This window comes from Myxine glutinosa, chromosome 3 (assembly GCF_964187855.1).
Source record: "Myxine glutinosa chromosome 3, kmMyxGlut1.1, whole genome shotgun sequence".
NCBI lineage: Eukaryota > Metazoa > Chordata > Myxini > Myxiniformes > Myxinidae > Myxine > Myxine glutinosa.
In genome coordinates, this window is record NC_136263.1 from 213927817 (window position 1) to 213942969 (window position 15153).

Consider the following 15153-nt stretch of genomic DNA (forward strand, 5'->3'; position numbering starts at 1 on the left):
ACCTTCTCCTAGACGCCTTCGTCTCTGGGGTCTCCTCTCAGGACCTCAGGCTCAAGCTCTTGGAGAAGACCGACCTGACCTTCACGGCGGCTCTAGAACAAGGGAAAATATATACTGAAGAGCGGCTGCAGTCGAACGACTATGATCGCATGCGCCTCTTGGCGGGGACCTCGCTACATGCATGGCCGGAGAGTGCTACCGCCGACGAACTGGGAGCGGACCCGCTCGCGGAACTCCAGGTTGCCCCGGCGGAGGATCCGGGGATCCTGATGGCTGCCGCTATGGCCAGACCCAAGGCCTTACGCGGAGCCACATGCTACTTCTGTGGGGGTCAACGACATCACCGGTCAGTGTGTCCGGCTCAGGACGCGATATGCCATTTGTGCTCGCAGAAGGGGCACTATGCAAAAGTGTGCCGGAAAACCGCATGCGGTTCGCGGCCGTGCGCGACCTTGAATGGGCTTATTGCGGAGCCTACGGGCCGAGCACGGAACACGGCGCCTTACCCGGCTTTGATGGGCAGTGTCCCCCCTCGCGGGCCCCTGATCGCCCAATCGACCTTGGCGAGAGACACCGAACAGCCACAACAGTCTCATCCTCAATCGGACATGGAACGTGTGTCCTCGACTAAACTCCGGGCAACGCGAGGGCCTTTGGAGCCTCGCCCAACCCCGGCGGTACGTACATGCTACGTCTCTCAAGAGCGTATGGCGTCCTCTGGCGGCGACACGCGTTTGGTACAAACTACGGAGGCCCATACTCATCAAACGGCGATTTTGAATGGCAAGACTACGGAGGCCCATACTCGTCAAACGGCGATTTTGAATGGCAAGACTACGGAGGCCCATACTCGTCAAATGGTGATTTTGAATGGCAAAACTGCGGAATGCATGGGGAGGCTCTCTGACAGCTTTAACGAATGCCCCATGAACAACGAATACTCCGGCAACGACCGCAACACTGCAGATTGCATGCGAACGCTCCCTGACAACTTATATGAAACTCCACGGGCACCCTCTGACGCCCGGAAAACTGCGGCTGGCATAGGACCCACCCGCGAGGCACGACCGCCTCACTCAGGAGGTTCGGTCCCACTCCCAGCAGGCTCGTCCGGCCTGACTCAAGCCGTTATTCCCCTCATGGTCGAGGGCCATTGTGTGCATGCCTTGGTGGATACAGGGTCTACGGATAGTTTTATCGATCAGCGACTAGTGCACAGGCATGGTTGGCAGGTCTTGGGGACTACGAGACGGATCTTCATGGCTTCCCAGGGACTTTGGCTCAGCATGAAGGGGGAATGTCGATTGAAACTCGTGATAAAGGAACGGGTTTTCCCAGATGCACACCTCATGGTCTTACCTGCTTTATGTGCTGACATTCTGTTAGGACACGATTTCCTTAAGCCACGTGTGGTTGGAATACGCCGAGCGGTTTGAGTACATGTGTTCCGCGTCATTATAACTAATGGACCCCGATTTAAGCGATCTTATTCGTGCCATGCTTAGTCAATGGAGAAATCACAGAATGAATGAATGATCGTTTTACGGCCATTTTCCCCGCTATAGCGAGGGTTAGCCTATGGATAAATCACAGGAACGATTGAATTCAGAAGAAAGGAAGAACAAATAGGTTTAATGATCATTACCACATGTATTTACAGTCCAGGAAAAAGAGACACAGGGAAATCCTTATACAGTCTTATTCTTAATTCCCAAAGACAACGGGCCCGTCTGACACACTCACACGGGGATTGCAGATGGGTAGGAGTTCTCCAGCGCGTCCAAGCATGGTTCTCGTCCTGCTCTCCACGGTCCCCGGCACGTCCGCGAAGATGGAGGTAGGCGAAGACAAGGCCACGCAGCGTGTCTCTCGAGCAACGGTGATATGTCGGAGCGAACGGCAGGGAGGGCTTTTATGGCAAAGGCGGGACGGCTTTTATGGTGAAGGGCGGTTACGCAGCTTCGTTTACTCGCTTGGCTGAAACACGCAAGTTATAAACGCCCTGGCTGTGCCCGCGTATCTCTAGCGATAGTCGAGTTCATACAGTGCGAGTGATGCAAGTCCTCTCCCCCTCCTCTGCAAGTGCTCTTCAAGTCCTGTTGAGGGCTTTGCGCATCGGGTTGTATAGCCCCGCCCTGCGAGCCTTCTGGAACTCACCAGACTCTTCTCACCACACCCTCTGATGCCACCACCTCTGAGCCCTGATTGGCGGCTCATGCTTACCGTCATCGCCTCTGCCGCTCCTGACCTCAACGCCGGCCCCACCGTTTTAGGCCTACCTCGACTAATGAACAACCAATGCTTAACAAACTGGATTACGCCCACAGAGGTGGAATGGTTTGCCGAAGTAGGACCTATTCTCCTGTCTTTACACAACGCAGGATTAACACTGGAAGGGGCCTACTCTCACATATACTAAGACATAACTATACTACAAATGAGGCTACATGTTGCTCGTGTGACTATCTATGGGGGGCAACCTTTAACCTTTATTGAGCTCACTGTACACATCCCAAAACTGTAGCAATATCTATGATACGAGTAATTATAGTCCAGAGAGTGAGTTGTTCTCTTCTAAAAATAAAAAGGTGATTGGAAAGTTCAAGGATGAATTAGGAGGAAATGTTATGAGTGAATTTGTGGGATTGAGGTCTAAGGCTTACGCTTATAAATACATTGTGAATAACGTTGAAAATACTGATAAGAGGTTAAAAGGTGTAAAGAAAAATGTTGTTAAAGAAACAATAAACTTTAAGCATTATTACAACTGTTTTACACAAAGAAAGAAGAGTTTAGAAAGATTAATTCAATAAGAAGTTATAAACATCAATTATATTCAGAAGAGGTGAATAAGAAAGCTCTTGGAGCTTTTGATGATAAGAGGTTTATTTTAGAAAATGGAATTGATAGTCTCCCTTATGGTTATAAGTGTTAAAATATATATAACTGATGAGATAAAAAGGGGGGTTAGGGATTTTAACGGGCTACCGCCGCCTTTTTTATGAATATATAAATGATAGAACCAAGTATCAACCAGACTAAAGAGTGGAGGTGTAATCAACCTTGGTATAAAAATGGTAAACATAATGAATGTGAAAAATATCAAATAGGTATAATTGAAAAGGCAACTGGTAAAAAAGTTCACAAAACAAATGAGAATTAATTTAAATACCGGTGAGTTGGGTGAAAAAGATGGAAATATTTTTGAGTGGACGGAAAACTTTGATGGTTGTCAGGAAAATATATACTTTAATTTAAAAATGGTGTGTGGCACTGGAGGCGCTCAAACAAGAACATTGAGGGAGGTTTACCATTTTATCTTAGCTCAGTTAAAATATCTTGATAAAGAACCAAACTCAAACATATACTTTGTTAATATATTAGATGGTGATGAGAGTTGTAAGAGAATTAAATTATTTCCTACGCATAAACAAATATTTGTAGGATCGTTGTTTAAGTTTATTAATAGTTAAATGCTGGTTGGAGTAAAGAAGGTTATTATTATCTTTTAGTTAAGCCAAAAGATAACGTTTTGGTAGAGAATTTAAAAGAAGATATTTATTTTGCTATGCCTATACTGGTATGCTAAAAAGTTTAACTAAAAGGCTAAAAGGTCATTAAAGACCAAAAGGGTAGGAATAGAGGTGATAAGAAAAAACGAAGGAATATGAGGGTAAGGGAAAAATTTACATGTAAGTGCATGGAGAAATAGGGGGTGGTCCAGGAACAACATTTCCCTTCTACTCATGTCCAAGGGCTGGGTCTTGTGGCTTGTGTGCAGAGGTAGTGTAATGATATGACCACCATTTTCTTTTCCAAATTCCAGTGTTTCAAGTGAAAGATGGCTTTCGTGATTGTCCATTATGAGAATGATTGGATTTTCCTTGGAGGACTGTGTTGTTTTCACAACATGTTTGATTACATTAATGAACAAGTGCGAGTTCATCCAACCAGATTCAGTGGCCAATCCAAGTGTACCCTCTGGGGCACCGGCCAGAAAGAAATCCCTGAAGTTTTTCCTCGGAAAACCATAACTGGGGGTAAGGCTACCCCAGATGCTGAAATGATTCCACATACAGTTACCAGTTCACCACGTTCACGGGAAGTCACCTGGCTCACCTGATTCACACCCTTTTCACTTATTACTTTTGGTACTTTCTGAACAGTGGTCAGTCCAGATTCATTCAAACTGAAAATCCTAGCCCCAATGACTTTGGTTGCCAAGATTATACTCTCTAGTAGACCAAATAATTCACCAATGGTATGCTGATTGAATGCTGTTGCTCTTGCAAGGGATGTTGCCTCAGGGCTTCGGAGGGATAACGTGGGATTTCGCTTCAGAAAACCAGTTAGCCACTCCTTTCCAACCAGCTTGTTCTCGGTCCAGTTGGTGGGCATGCACAGAGAGTTTCGGGCTGCCATTTCGTATGAAAGTTGTCTTGTTTGAACGGGCGGTAGTCCATGAAACATCTTTGATGCTGTCTTGAGATAGTCAGCAAGGGAAAGTTCTTGTTGTCTAGTAAACACTTGACTATGTATATAATTGGGAGCCATGTATCAATTTAGATCTTTTTGATATTTAGTGACATAACGTTGAAGAGTACTCTTTGATATGCCCTTGTCTTTTGCCACTTTTCGGATTCCCAGGCCATGTTCAACGACATCCTTCACGGCATCCAGCTTTGCTTATGGAGGCACGAGACCTGCATCAGTGTTTCTTTTATAGGTCTGAGGCATTGTTGTTGTTCGCCTCTGTAAAAAAGAAAGAACTTCCTTTAATATTTCTGAGAATATTGAAATTCTTTTCAAGATGTGAACTAAATGTAAACCTGTGTGGAGATGTGGGACACCTATGGGGAGAACTGGGACAACATTTCCCATTTCTCCCCACGTACAGTCTATACAACATATAGTAGCTCACTCCAAAATGCCTAATGTAAACATCATATAACTCCTATCTAAACACACTAACCCAGATAGCAATACAATAGAGGCATCATTCATCATTTAGCTGTTTTGCTTAACAAGCACTTAACAATAACATCATGACTGAAAAACAAGTTTTTTTTATAATTTTTATTTATTTATATCACTGTACTTACCTAAGTGATTGCAGAATTGTCCTGTTAACACATGGAGCGTAGGAAGCGAAGGGCAGCAGGAAAATATTTTCTTCAATCTGATTGCCTGAAAAATATAAGTATTGGATGGGGTGTCCCAGTTCTCCCCTGTCCCAGTTCTCCCCGGTCTCCTACTATTGGTCTCCTACTGTTGGATGCACCTGAGGCTGATAGCCTACTCCTGCGCTAAAATGCGTTTGGGGGAAATGTGAAGTTTATGAAGGATTGTCCACCTTGATTATGTCATATAATTTCAGAGAATCGTAGAATTTTGATTCCTCGCTGGGAGAAGTATTTATATCGTTGATAGCATATGCTTGTCCATTTTGATGTAACTAGATGAGATACCTGTTCTACACACGGGGAATTCTGAGTGTGGGGTGGTGGGGGTGGTGGGGGTGTTGGAGAGTTGAGGTGAGGAAGTGGGGAAGTGCATTGGTGGGAATCTGAAGGGGGTTGGTGAGTGGAAGGGGAAAGGGCTTTTTGCTTTTTCTTGCTTTTTCTTGCTTTCTACACACTTTTATTTAACTTCATCTGAACTTTGTTTGTTAGTCTCGTTTCAAATCTTTGAGCCGTTTCATTTTATAGGTTCCATACATCCTAGAAGTGTTGAAATTTGGCCGACGGTACTCTTTTCTGGTACATTTTCATATATGAAATTTAATTTAATAAATATTATTATTGGTTTCAAACTTTAAAAATAAAATAAAAGTGTGTAGCCCTAAAACATGTTTTTTCGTTTACTTGCTCTTGCTTTTTCTTGCTTCTTTATAGTGGATACCTCCACCCAGTGGTTAGGTTTGTGAAGATTGGAGTGAAAATTCGTCCAGTATGTGATTAATATACAGACGAACAGACATTCAGACAGACAAAGAGTCAGAAAAACAGACACAACCAACCAATATTCTTCTGAATCTTCAATTTTTGCAAGGAACCAACAAGCATGAAAACATAATCTCCTTCTGCCTTCGGTGGCGGAGGTAATAAGGTCACTGGATACATTCAAACAAACTGAAGAATTTTAATTCGTAATTTGATTGTCGTATTCGCCGAGTGACCTTACCCCTTCAAATCAAAGTTGGTGAAGTACAGACAACTCAACCGAGACGAGATGAGACGACAATGAACAAGAAGAAAAATACATAAAATGTTATACTCCCACTGTGGTTTTAGAAATTTTGCTGTACGGAGTTAAAGGTCGTCAGTCAGCGACTGGTGTTGGCTTAGTGGTTAGGGTGCCGGCTTGGGATCCTAGGGTCCTGGGTTCGAATCCCCGTTGATCGCTGAATTAACGCCAGGGGGGTTGACTCAGCCTGTCATCCTTCCGAGGTCGGCAAATTGAGTACCAGCTTGCTGGGATGAATGATCCCAGTGTGTACCCCGGTTTAGAATAGGTACACCGTATCCCTCCCTGTGCATCGTAAGAGGCAACCAAGGGTTGGCATCAGGAAGGGCATCTGGCCATAAAAACATTGCCTCAAACAGGGAACCATGATTGTCATGGGGCCCACAAGGCTAACCCCCACTCTCGCAGGGAAAATGGCCTTAAAACGATCATTTATTCATAGTCAGCCATCTTTGGTCGGATTACAAAACAAAATCTTCTGCTGATGCATATTCTCATTTATTACCCTTGCCTGAGGAGAGGGTATTGCATTTGAGTCCGTTTATTTGTTTGTTTGTTTGTTTGTCTGTTTGTTTGTCTGTCTGTTTGTCTGCACAGAATAAATATGATTTTCTCTGCAACCGTTGGTCCGATTGGCAATAAATTTACACCATATGTGCATTGCGACGTGCAGAATTTTCAAATTATAATTATGACGTCATACGTCACGTGGTATGGCCGCCATCTTGGAAAAACCGAAAAAATTGCACCTCTATATCGCTGAAAGAACTGCATAGAAAAAATTGAGAAATACCTCATTGTAAGGAACTCTCCATGTGGAATAAAATATGTTAATGATGATGTCATAGGTGCCTCCATTACGACGTCACAATTCGACAAATACAAAATTTCATGCGATCAAGATGAAATTTCTTGCGCGTCATCCAGGGATAAATTGGTGGACAAAAAAAAATGATGATTTCATCGGTCACGTGGTTCGGTCGCCATATTTGTTTAAAAAAAAAGCCATACAAACCACTAAAAAGACAACTTGGTGAGGGTCTGCAATCTTTGATTGCCCTTTTTTGTTGCCTTTGTGCCAAGTTTGAACAAAATTGGTCCATGCATGTCGAGAAATGGTTGGGGACACTTTTATGTACCAAAAGGGAAACCAGTCGGCCATCTTGGATCTTATCTCGTAAAACAATGATATGCATATGTAAGCCATCATTCCTTATCTCTGTGCCAAGTTTGAAAATGATCGGTAAATGTATGTCCGAGAAATGGTTGAGAACGTGTTGAATATCGGGTTTTTTACAACTAAAATGGCCGCCAGTCGGCCATGTTTGATCGCACTGCGAAACAGAATAATGTGCATATGTATACTGTAATGTTTTGTTTTTGTGCCATGTATGAACAAAATCGGTCAAAACATCTCCGAGATATGGTTGCGGACGCACGGATCGACGGACGATACCCAATCCATAAGCCCCCGTTTTGGAATAAGTCCAAAGGGGGCTAATAATGACTTTCGTGGGGGGAGTATCTCCCCACATTGACCTATAAGTTATGCCAATCCATTGGTGTCTGCGACATATGTCAGCACCTAAAATGTTTTAATAGTAATATTGTTAGAAAAGAAAGACTATTCAGTAATATTTCATGAAATGTCAAAATGAAATGTGTACAATGACGTCATTTACACAGTTTAACAAACAAGTACAAATTGAAAGTTAAACTTTTATGAGAAGCCACAAATGACTTTTGTAATAATGTGCCTTGTATTCAAACAACGAAAAGTACCTTTAGAGTGCATGACGATGTTACATGCCAGAGTGAGCACAGAAATTATGGAAAAAGTGATAAAATATAGTGACAGGGATTCTCTCCATTGGCAAGACAAGTTTGTCGGTTCACCAACAAACAAGAAGGTGCTTGCACAACTCCCTGCTAATGCAGTGAGCAACAGGAAATGAGAAACACAGATTGGTGTTTTAATCACAATGAACTTGCGGTACTTGACTATGGTTATCCAGACTAAAACCGTCATGGTGAAACCCAGAGCAGCAAAAGCCAGCAGAGTGAGAGCCAAAGGATCAGAGAAAGCCAGAAACTCCATTGGCATGGGAAAACAGGTGCTTCTCTGTTCATTAGACCACAGGTCTCTTGGGCAAACCTGGCAATCCTGAGAATCTGAATAAAAATCATTGTCAGGAGAAATGTTGTTGTAAGCAGGGTCCTTCTCAATGTGGAGGAGCTGATGAGAACTGATGAACCCAGTCACAAGGATGAGCTGTGTGTCTCGACCTTGCCATTGTGACCATCAATGATTCCGTCCCCCGCAATGGGAGAGTGGGGAGGGGGGGGGCGGGGGAGGGGGGGGGGGACTTACAATCGATTCTATGTGTGATACATGACGTTTTTTATGATTCGAGCTTTATCATCAACTTTTCAAAAGATTCTTATGAGAATATGCTGAAGACTATTTAATAATAACATTAAAATGTCAGAGGATGAAATTATCACATAAAGTTGTCAAATTTCATTGAACTAGTACACCGACTCCATACAAGAGCAGCAGGAAGGGTCATGTTCTCATGTTATTATCCTCTCTGGGAAATATAGATGACAGTAGATCTATGCTTATGCCCCTTCGTCTGGGTGGACACAGTAAGCATTGAATGCCTCAAATATGTTGGGATTCCTCCAGATTTCTTTCAGTTTAGTGTTAAACAGCAGTAGCAACTGTTTAAAAAGATAATCATCCATGTTTGTGATTTAAAAAAAAATTCTGGTAGGGCTCTTCATGATAAGCTATTTATAAATGTTAATATGGAGTTTGTCTGAGGAGAAAACCCCTTTGGAGGAGGGAATATTATTGCAATTAATATTGTTTTGTAATAACATTAATATTATGTTGTTATCAATAATATTGTTGTTACTTTTATTATTAGAAGCAGATTTGGAAAAATGCCATGATTAGCTCTCTTAACACGGATACACACTGTGGTGTTTGTGAAGAAGAAGAGGAACTGTTGGCTTCATCCGCATGGGGCTCAAGCACTGAATTGAAAATATATAGAACGCTCATACTCCGTGAAAAGTGTAGCCACCGTGTCGCCATCTTGATTAGCACGACTCGACCGACTCGCTTCGCGGATCTCGTTTGTTTTGAACACACACTCACACAAACATACACACATACACACACACATACACACACACACACACACACACACACACACACACACACACATACACACACACACACACACACACACACACACATATTATATACACACAAACATACACACATACACACACACACATACACACACACACACACACACACACATACACACACACACACACACACACACACACACACACACACATACACACACACACACACACATATTATATACACACAAACATACACACACACATTTTATATACACACTCATATACGCACACCGGTTACTTGGATGATTATTTACCTGCTACTGGAGTGAATATAGTGACAAAATAATGTCACATACAAAAACAAACATTACATGTACACACAGACATGTACATTCTCTCGGCTGCTCACTCTGCCAACCATTTGGGCCTACTTAATAAAGTTGATTACTTTTCATCAATTTAGTTTGCATTATTTTGATACGTAATACAAGGACAGCTAAATTCATGTTTTCAATTTTGACCAAAAACAAATCATTGTGAAATAATTTGGACAGACTCTTCGCAAGTTTCATGAAAATGTCCCAAGTTCTTCACGCTCCCAAATTAACAATATTTGTTCTCGAATTTTTTTTGTCAAAAGGAAAGGATAAAGGAAAGTGTTGTAGTAACTGTGATAGGTTTCCTATTGAAAAACGATCGCACAAAAGGTGAAAAAACGGAATCGCTTTTTGCTCTGAATTACGTGCAAATTTGCTCTGAATTTGCCCAGCATCGAGTGCCAACCAAGATGGCGCCCGCTAGCTACAGCTCCATCTGTGTGGTGTGAATGGCAATGGTCATTCTATATATTTTCAGTTCAGTGGGCTCAAGGCTATTTAAGATCCGGACGTTCGAACGCTCGTGTGAGACTTGGCATGCTGTGAGCCAAAGTCAGACAAAGATTTATGTTGGTAAGAGAGAAAGAGAGTTCTTTGAGAGATGGATTGTTTGTATTACCTCGCTTAATATTTGTAACCTATTAGATACAATATGCTCTTATTGTGTCTGTACGTGTTTTTCATAGATGCTGCTTTGATTCAAGTTTAATAAAGCCTGATATTGACCAAAGGCTTCTTCATCATTCATTAAATACACCTTAACACAGACTTCGCCAAAGGCTGAAAACACCCTTGGGGAAGGGGGGAGGGGCAAATTAAGTCACTACAAACTCCATTGTGTAACTCTTAGTCCTGTCAGGTTTGGTTCAGATTGGATAGGTAATGACCAAATGTATCATGGCCAGACAGACAGACTGAACCAAAGTGCATATTTTAGTATCGCTGACGTGAAATTTGAACAAATCGGTGAAGCCCATTGTTTTCTGGTCAAAAGGTCAAAGGTCAAGGTTGCATGAAATAGTCAATTTTCATCTGATTGATTTGAAATTTGAACATAATTTGCATATTTGGTCACTAAATTGGTTCACCAATGAAGAGCTAGAAGCCTATTGTTTTTGAGGTCCAAAGGTCAAGGTTACAGCAACTGCTTTTGCATGTACCAGTCTATGTCCACTTTTTTCTGTCTGTCATTCTTTCCAGGCAATAACCGTTTTACCATTTGAGCTTTTGTTATCAAATTTTCAACAAACGCTAATTGCTTCATCAATTTTCATGTGATACTAGCCGAAAGCACCCGTCATTGCCCGGGTTCTTTTTGAACGAATTTACTACTATAATTCAGCTTTTACTCACGGCCGTAGAAGATTGACTACCATAATTCAGCACAGCTTTTAATTGTAAAATGGGCCCAGCCTGGCCGAGGCGGCCCCGACCGGCCTCGCCACCTAGCCTATAACCTTTATGGGGCCCGTCCCGACATTTTTAGTTCTTTTTGAATGAATTTACTACTATAATTCAGCTTTTACTCGCAGCCGTAGAAGATTGACTACTATAATTCAGCTCAGCTTTTAATTGTGAAATGGGTCCAGCCCGGCCGAAGCAGCCTCAACCGGCCTCGCCACCTAGCCTATAACCTTCCCGGGGCCCGTCCCGACACTTTTAGTTCTGTTTGAACGAATTTACTATTATAATTCAGCTTTTACACGTGGCCTTAGAAGATTGACTACTATAATTCAGCTCAGCTTTTAATTGCGAAATGGGCCCAGCCCAGCCGAGGCGGCCTCGACCGGCCTCGCCACCTAGCCTATAACCTTCGCGGGGCCCGTCCTGACATTTTTGGTTTCAGAGGTTTACTCCTATCTTTTACCGTTCAGGAGATTAGCGCGTGCAGACAAACAAACAAACAAGAAGACGTCATGCAGAGCACGATACTTGCGAAATCCGCACCCCACCCCCAAGAAAAAAAATTCCATTGATTCAGCAAATTGTCCATTTCATCAATGTTAAAATTGACAATCTTGATCAAAGCTCAGGTCAACAGGAAGAAAAGTGACGATTTTTCAGATGAAAAATGATGATTTTGTAAGGTTGACCTTGAGCTAACCTTTGACCTTTTAACCTCAAAAATAGTTAGTTTCCCTATTTAGTGACTGAATGTGCAAATGCTGTTCAATTTTCAAGTCAATCGAATGAGTATTTTAAAAACTTGGCCTATGTTGACCTTTTGGCCTATGTTGACCTCAAAAATAGTTGGTGGTTGAATTCATTGACCATATATGTAAATCCTCTTAGAATCACAAGTCAATCACATGAAAATTGTGATTTTAGAAATCCGGCCTATGTTGACCTTTTGGTCAACTTTGTATTAAAAAAAATAGACATTCTATGGGCAGCTGGGTCCATTGGACCTGGGTCATGCATTCTAGGGTGAAGAATGTATCCTTCAAAAACGAAACCACACTACACTCACAATAATATTTTTCTTGCCAAGTGAAAATGGAATTCCACTGGGAAAACATATAATTATTTTATTAGCTTCAAATTTAAAAAAAACGAACCTGTACTATTAGAATAGTGTCCATCAGTGCAAGGAATGCACTCAAAGCAGCAAAAAGGCTCCCCTTTGAGAGAGACCTTCCGAGATCCTGGCTCGCAGGTCTCACTGCACACGGAACGAGGGACCTGGAAAATAACAAAAAAGGAATGAGAGACCTGGATAATAAATCAAATGGAATGAGAAACCTGGAGAATATAACAAACAGAAAGAGAGACCCAAATAATAAAACAAACGGAATGAAAGACCTGAAAAATAAAACTTACGCAACGATTTCTCTTTCTCTTTCTCTTTCTCTTTCTCTCTCTCTCTCTCTCTCTCTCTCTCTCTCTCTCTCTCTCTCGCTCTCTCTCTCTCGCTCTCGCCCCCTGCTGGCTGTTGTGATTTGGGTGTGGCGTCATGGCCACCATATGCAGCTGCTCTGTTTTGTGGTGAGTCGTCAGTGTATTGTTTTTGTCCCTACAGCCCCCCCCCCCCCCCACCATCCCTTCTCTCCTTTCCTGTTACATCCCATGTGCCTTTGGTGTTTTGTTCTCCGGTTTTCGACTCCTTTGCATTCGAGAGAGAGAGATTGAGAGCGGGTCTATTTTGGGTGCGGCCTACCCATCTTGACGACACTTTGTAAGCCTTGTTTATGCTTATAATGCATTTTTGGTTTTTCATTTTAGCTTGATTTATTTAAGTTTGATACCTTCTTGTCCGGTTCAGACAAGAATGGGGCAATAATATCGCCGACATGGTGAATGCATGCTCTCGATGTGAGGGTTTCGAGGGTTTAACCCGGAAGCATGCATTTGTGTGCGTTCCTCCCGACGGAGTTCCTGTAGAGGACATTATTTTCGCAGTTGGGAATATTATTGGTGATGAAAATATACGTGCTGCGTCACGTATGAATCAGAAGGTAGTTGTTTTCGTTTCTGATGAAGAACTCGTCCATGACGTTGTAAGTACCGGAATAAGCACAGCGAGTGGTCATTTTATGATGGCGTCGCCAATGTTGACATTGTTGACATCATTCGTCATTTGTTGACGTCAGATGTTGACGTCAGGTGTTGACGTCAGATGTTGACATCATTTGATCCCTAATAACACCTGTAAAGAGAACCAGTGAACATCATATCAATAATCAGCATACATACACGATGACTCATAAGCTGATACTCGTCCCGATGATTTTCGGTGCGGATCCACAAGACCCGGACTCGGCGGCCCAGCTGCAGCACTGGCTTCGACTGTTGACAAGTTACCTCGTAGCCTAAGCTGAACTCACGGATGAGACGAAGCTAGCGGTGCTCAACTCGCACGTCTCGCATTCTGTATATCAGTACATCTCTCAATGTGTCATGTACGCTACGGCTGAAGCGGCCTCTACGCCAGATCTACATCAAGACACGAAGCGTGGTCTACACCCAGTATTTGTTCTCCTCATGACGGCAGGCCCCTTCGGAATCCATCAATCACTTTGTTCAGGATCTTCGCCGATTAGCGAAGGACTGTACATGTGAACCTAGATCCCACGAACAGGTCTGTGATGATTTAATGAGAGAGGTTTTGTTTCTGGTGCATACTCACCGATGATACATCAAAGATTGCTAGAGATGGCCGATTTAACTCTGGAGACTGCTCATCAGAATGCACTCGTTTACGACGAGGCGCGAAGACAATCTGAGGCATACGATCATCATGATCGTCCGTACGTCACTGCGGGGCTAACCGGTGAGTGACCGGAGAGGGCTGCTACAGCGGAGCGAGCAGATGCTGAACCTCTGCAGGAATCGGGGACAACGGCACTCTCGAGGCTTCGGGCCAGAGCGTGACCGCTGCAGCTGCCAAGACCCCATCTGCCGGGGGTAACGCAAAGTGCTATTTTCGTGGAAATCAAAATCATTTGAGAACAGTTTGCCCCACGCGAGGCGATGTGTCATTCGTGCTCATGAAAAGGTCATTTCTCAAAGGTATGCCGATCGACACGGGGCCAGCGAATGGGCTAGCGAACTCGCCTGACATTGTCCGTGCTTTTCGCACAGTCCGGGGCACAATCTGCATCTCGTGTGACCTTGACTAGGATGCACTCGCAGCCTGTGAGGCGCCGTCGTGTGTCCTTGACTGTGATCTCCCCGCACGGGCCTCGCGCGGCACACACGTCCTTGACGGGAGCTCCTTCATCGCCCGCGGCGATTTCATGCTCGACACTAGCTGGCGTTGGACCAGTGTGCGTGGCTCGATCACAACCGCTGGATGTTTCGCAAACTACGCCATGCTCGACACTAGCTGGCGTCGGACCTGCGTGCGTGGCTCGATCGCCACCTCTGGATGTTTCGTAAACTATGCCATGCTCGACACTAGCTGGCGCCGGACCTACGCGCGTGGCTCGATCGACACCTCTGGATGTTTCGACAACTACAGGACCACAGGGGTTAACCAACGCTGTTATTCCAGTCATGGTTGAGGGGCAGATGGTCAATGCCTTGATCGACACTGGCTCTACTGATAGCTACGTTGACTTGCGGATCGTTCAGAAGCATGGATGGCCGATTCTCGGGACAATGCGCAGGATTTTCTTGGATTCCCAAGCTCTTTGGCTGCGTACCAAAGGCGAATGCCAGCTGAAGCTAGTGATCAATGGCTGAATGTTTTTGGATGTGCATTTAATGGTCTTACCAATGTTATGTGCAGAAGTGCTACTAGGTCACGATTTTCTCCATCGACATGGACGCTTGGAAATGAAATTTGGAGGTGACAATACTCTGTGTGTGCTCTGGCCAGGTTGTAATTGAACCCCTGATGCTGTTTCAAAATTTGACTCCTGACTGC

At 43.6% G+C, this 15153-nt stretch overlaps 1 protein-coding gene across 1 annotated transcript in view; it reads right to left on the reverse strand.

Moving 5' to 3' along the window:
* LOC144891262 (extracellular calcium-sensing receptor-like) overlaps nucleotides 1-15153 on the reverse strand; it is a 121601-nt gene that overhangs the window by 52683 nt on the left and 53765 nt on the right. Inside the window, exons 5-8 of the mRNA XM_078773678.1 lie at nucleotides 14340-14739; nucleotides 14054-14180; nucleotides 12344-12467; nucleotides 8228-8418 (exon numbers count right to left, since the gene is read on the reverse strand). Coding sequence (XP_078629804.1) covers nucleotides 8228-8418; nucleotides 12344-12467; nucleotides 14054-14180; nucleotides 14340-14739 — 842 coding nt within the window. The remainder of the gene's footprint in view (nucleotides 1-8227; nucleotides 8419-12343; nucleotides 12468-14053; nucleotides 14181-14339; nucleotides 14740-15153) is intronic.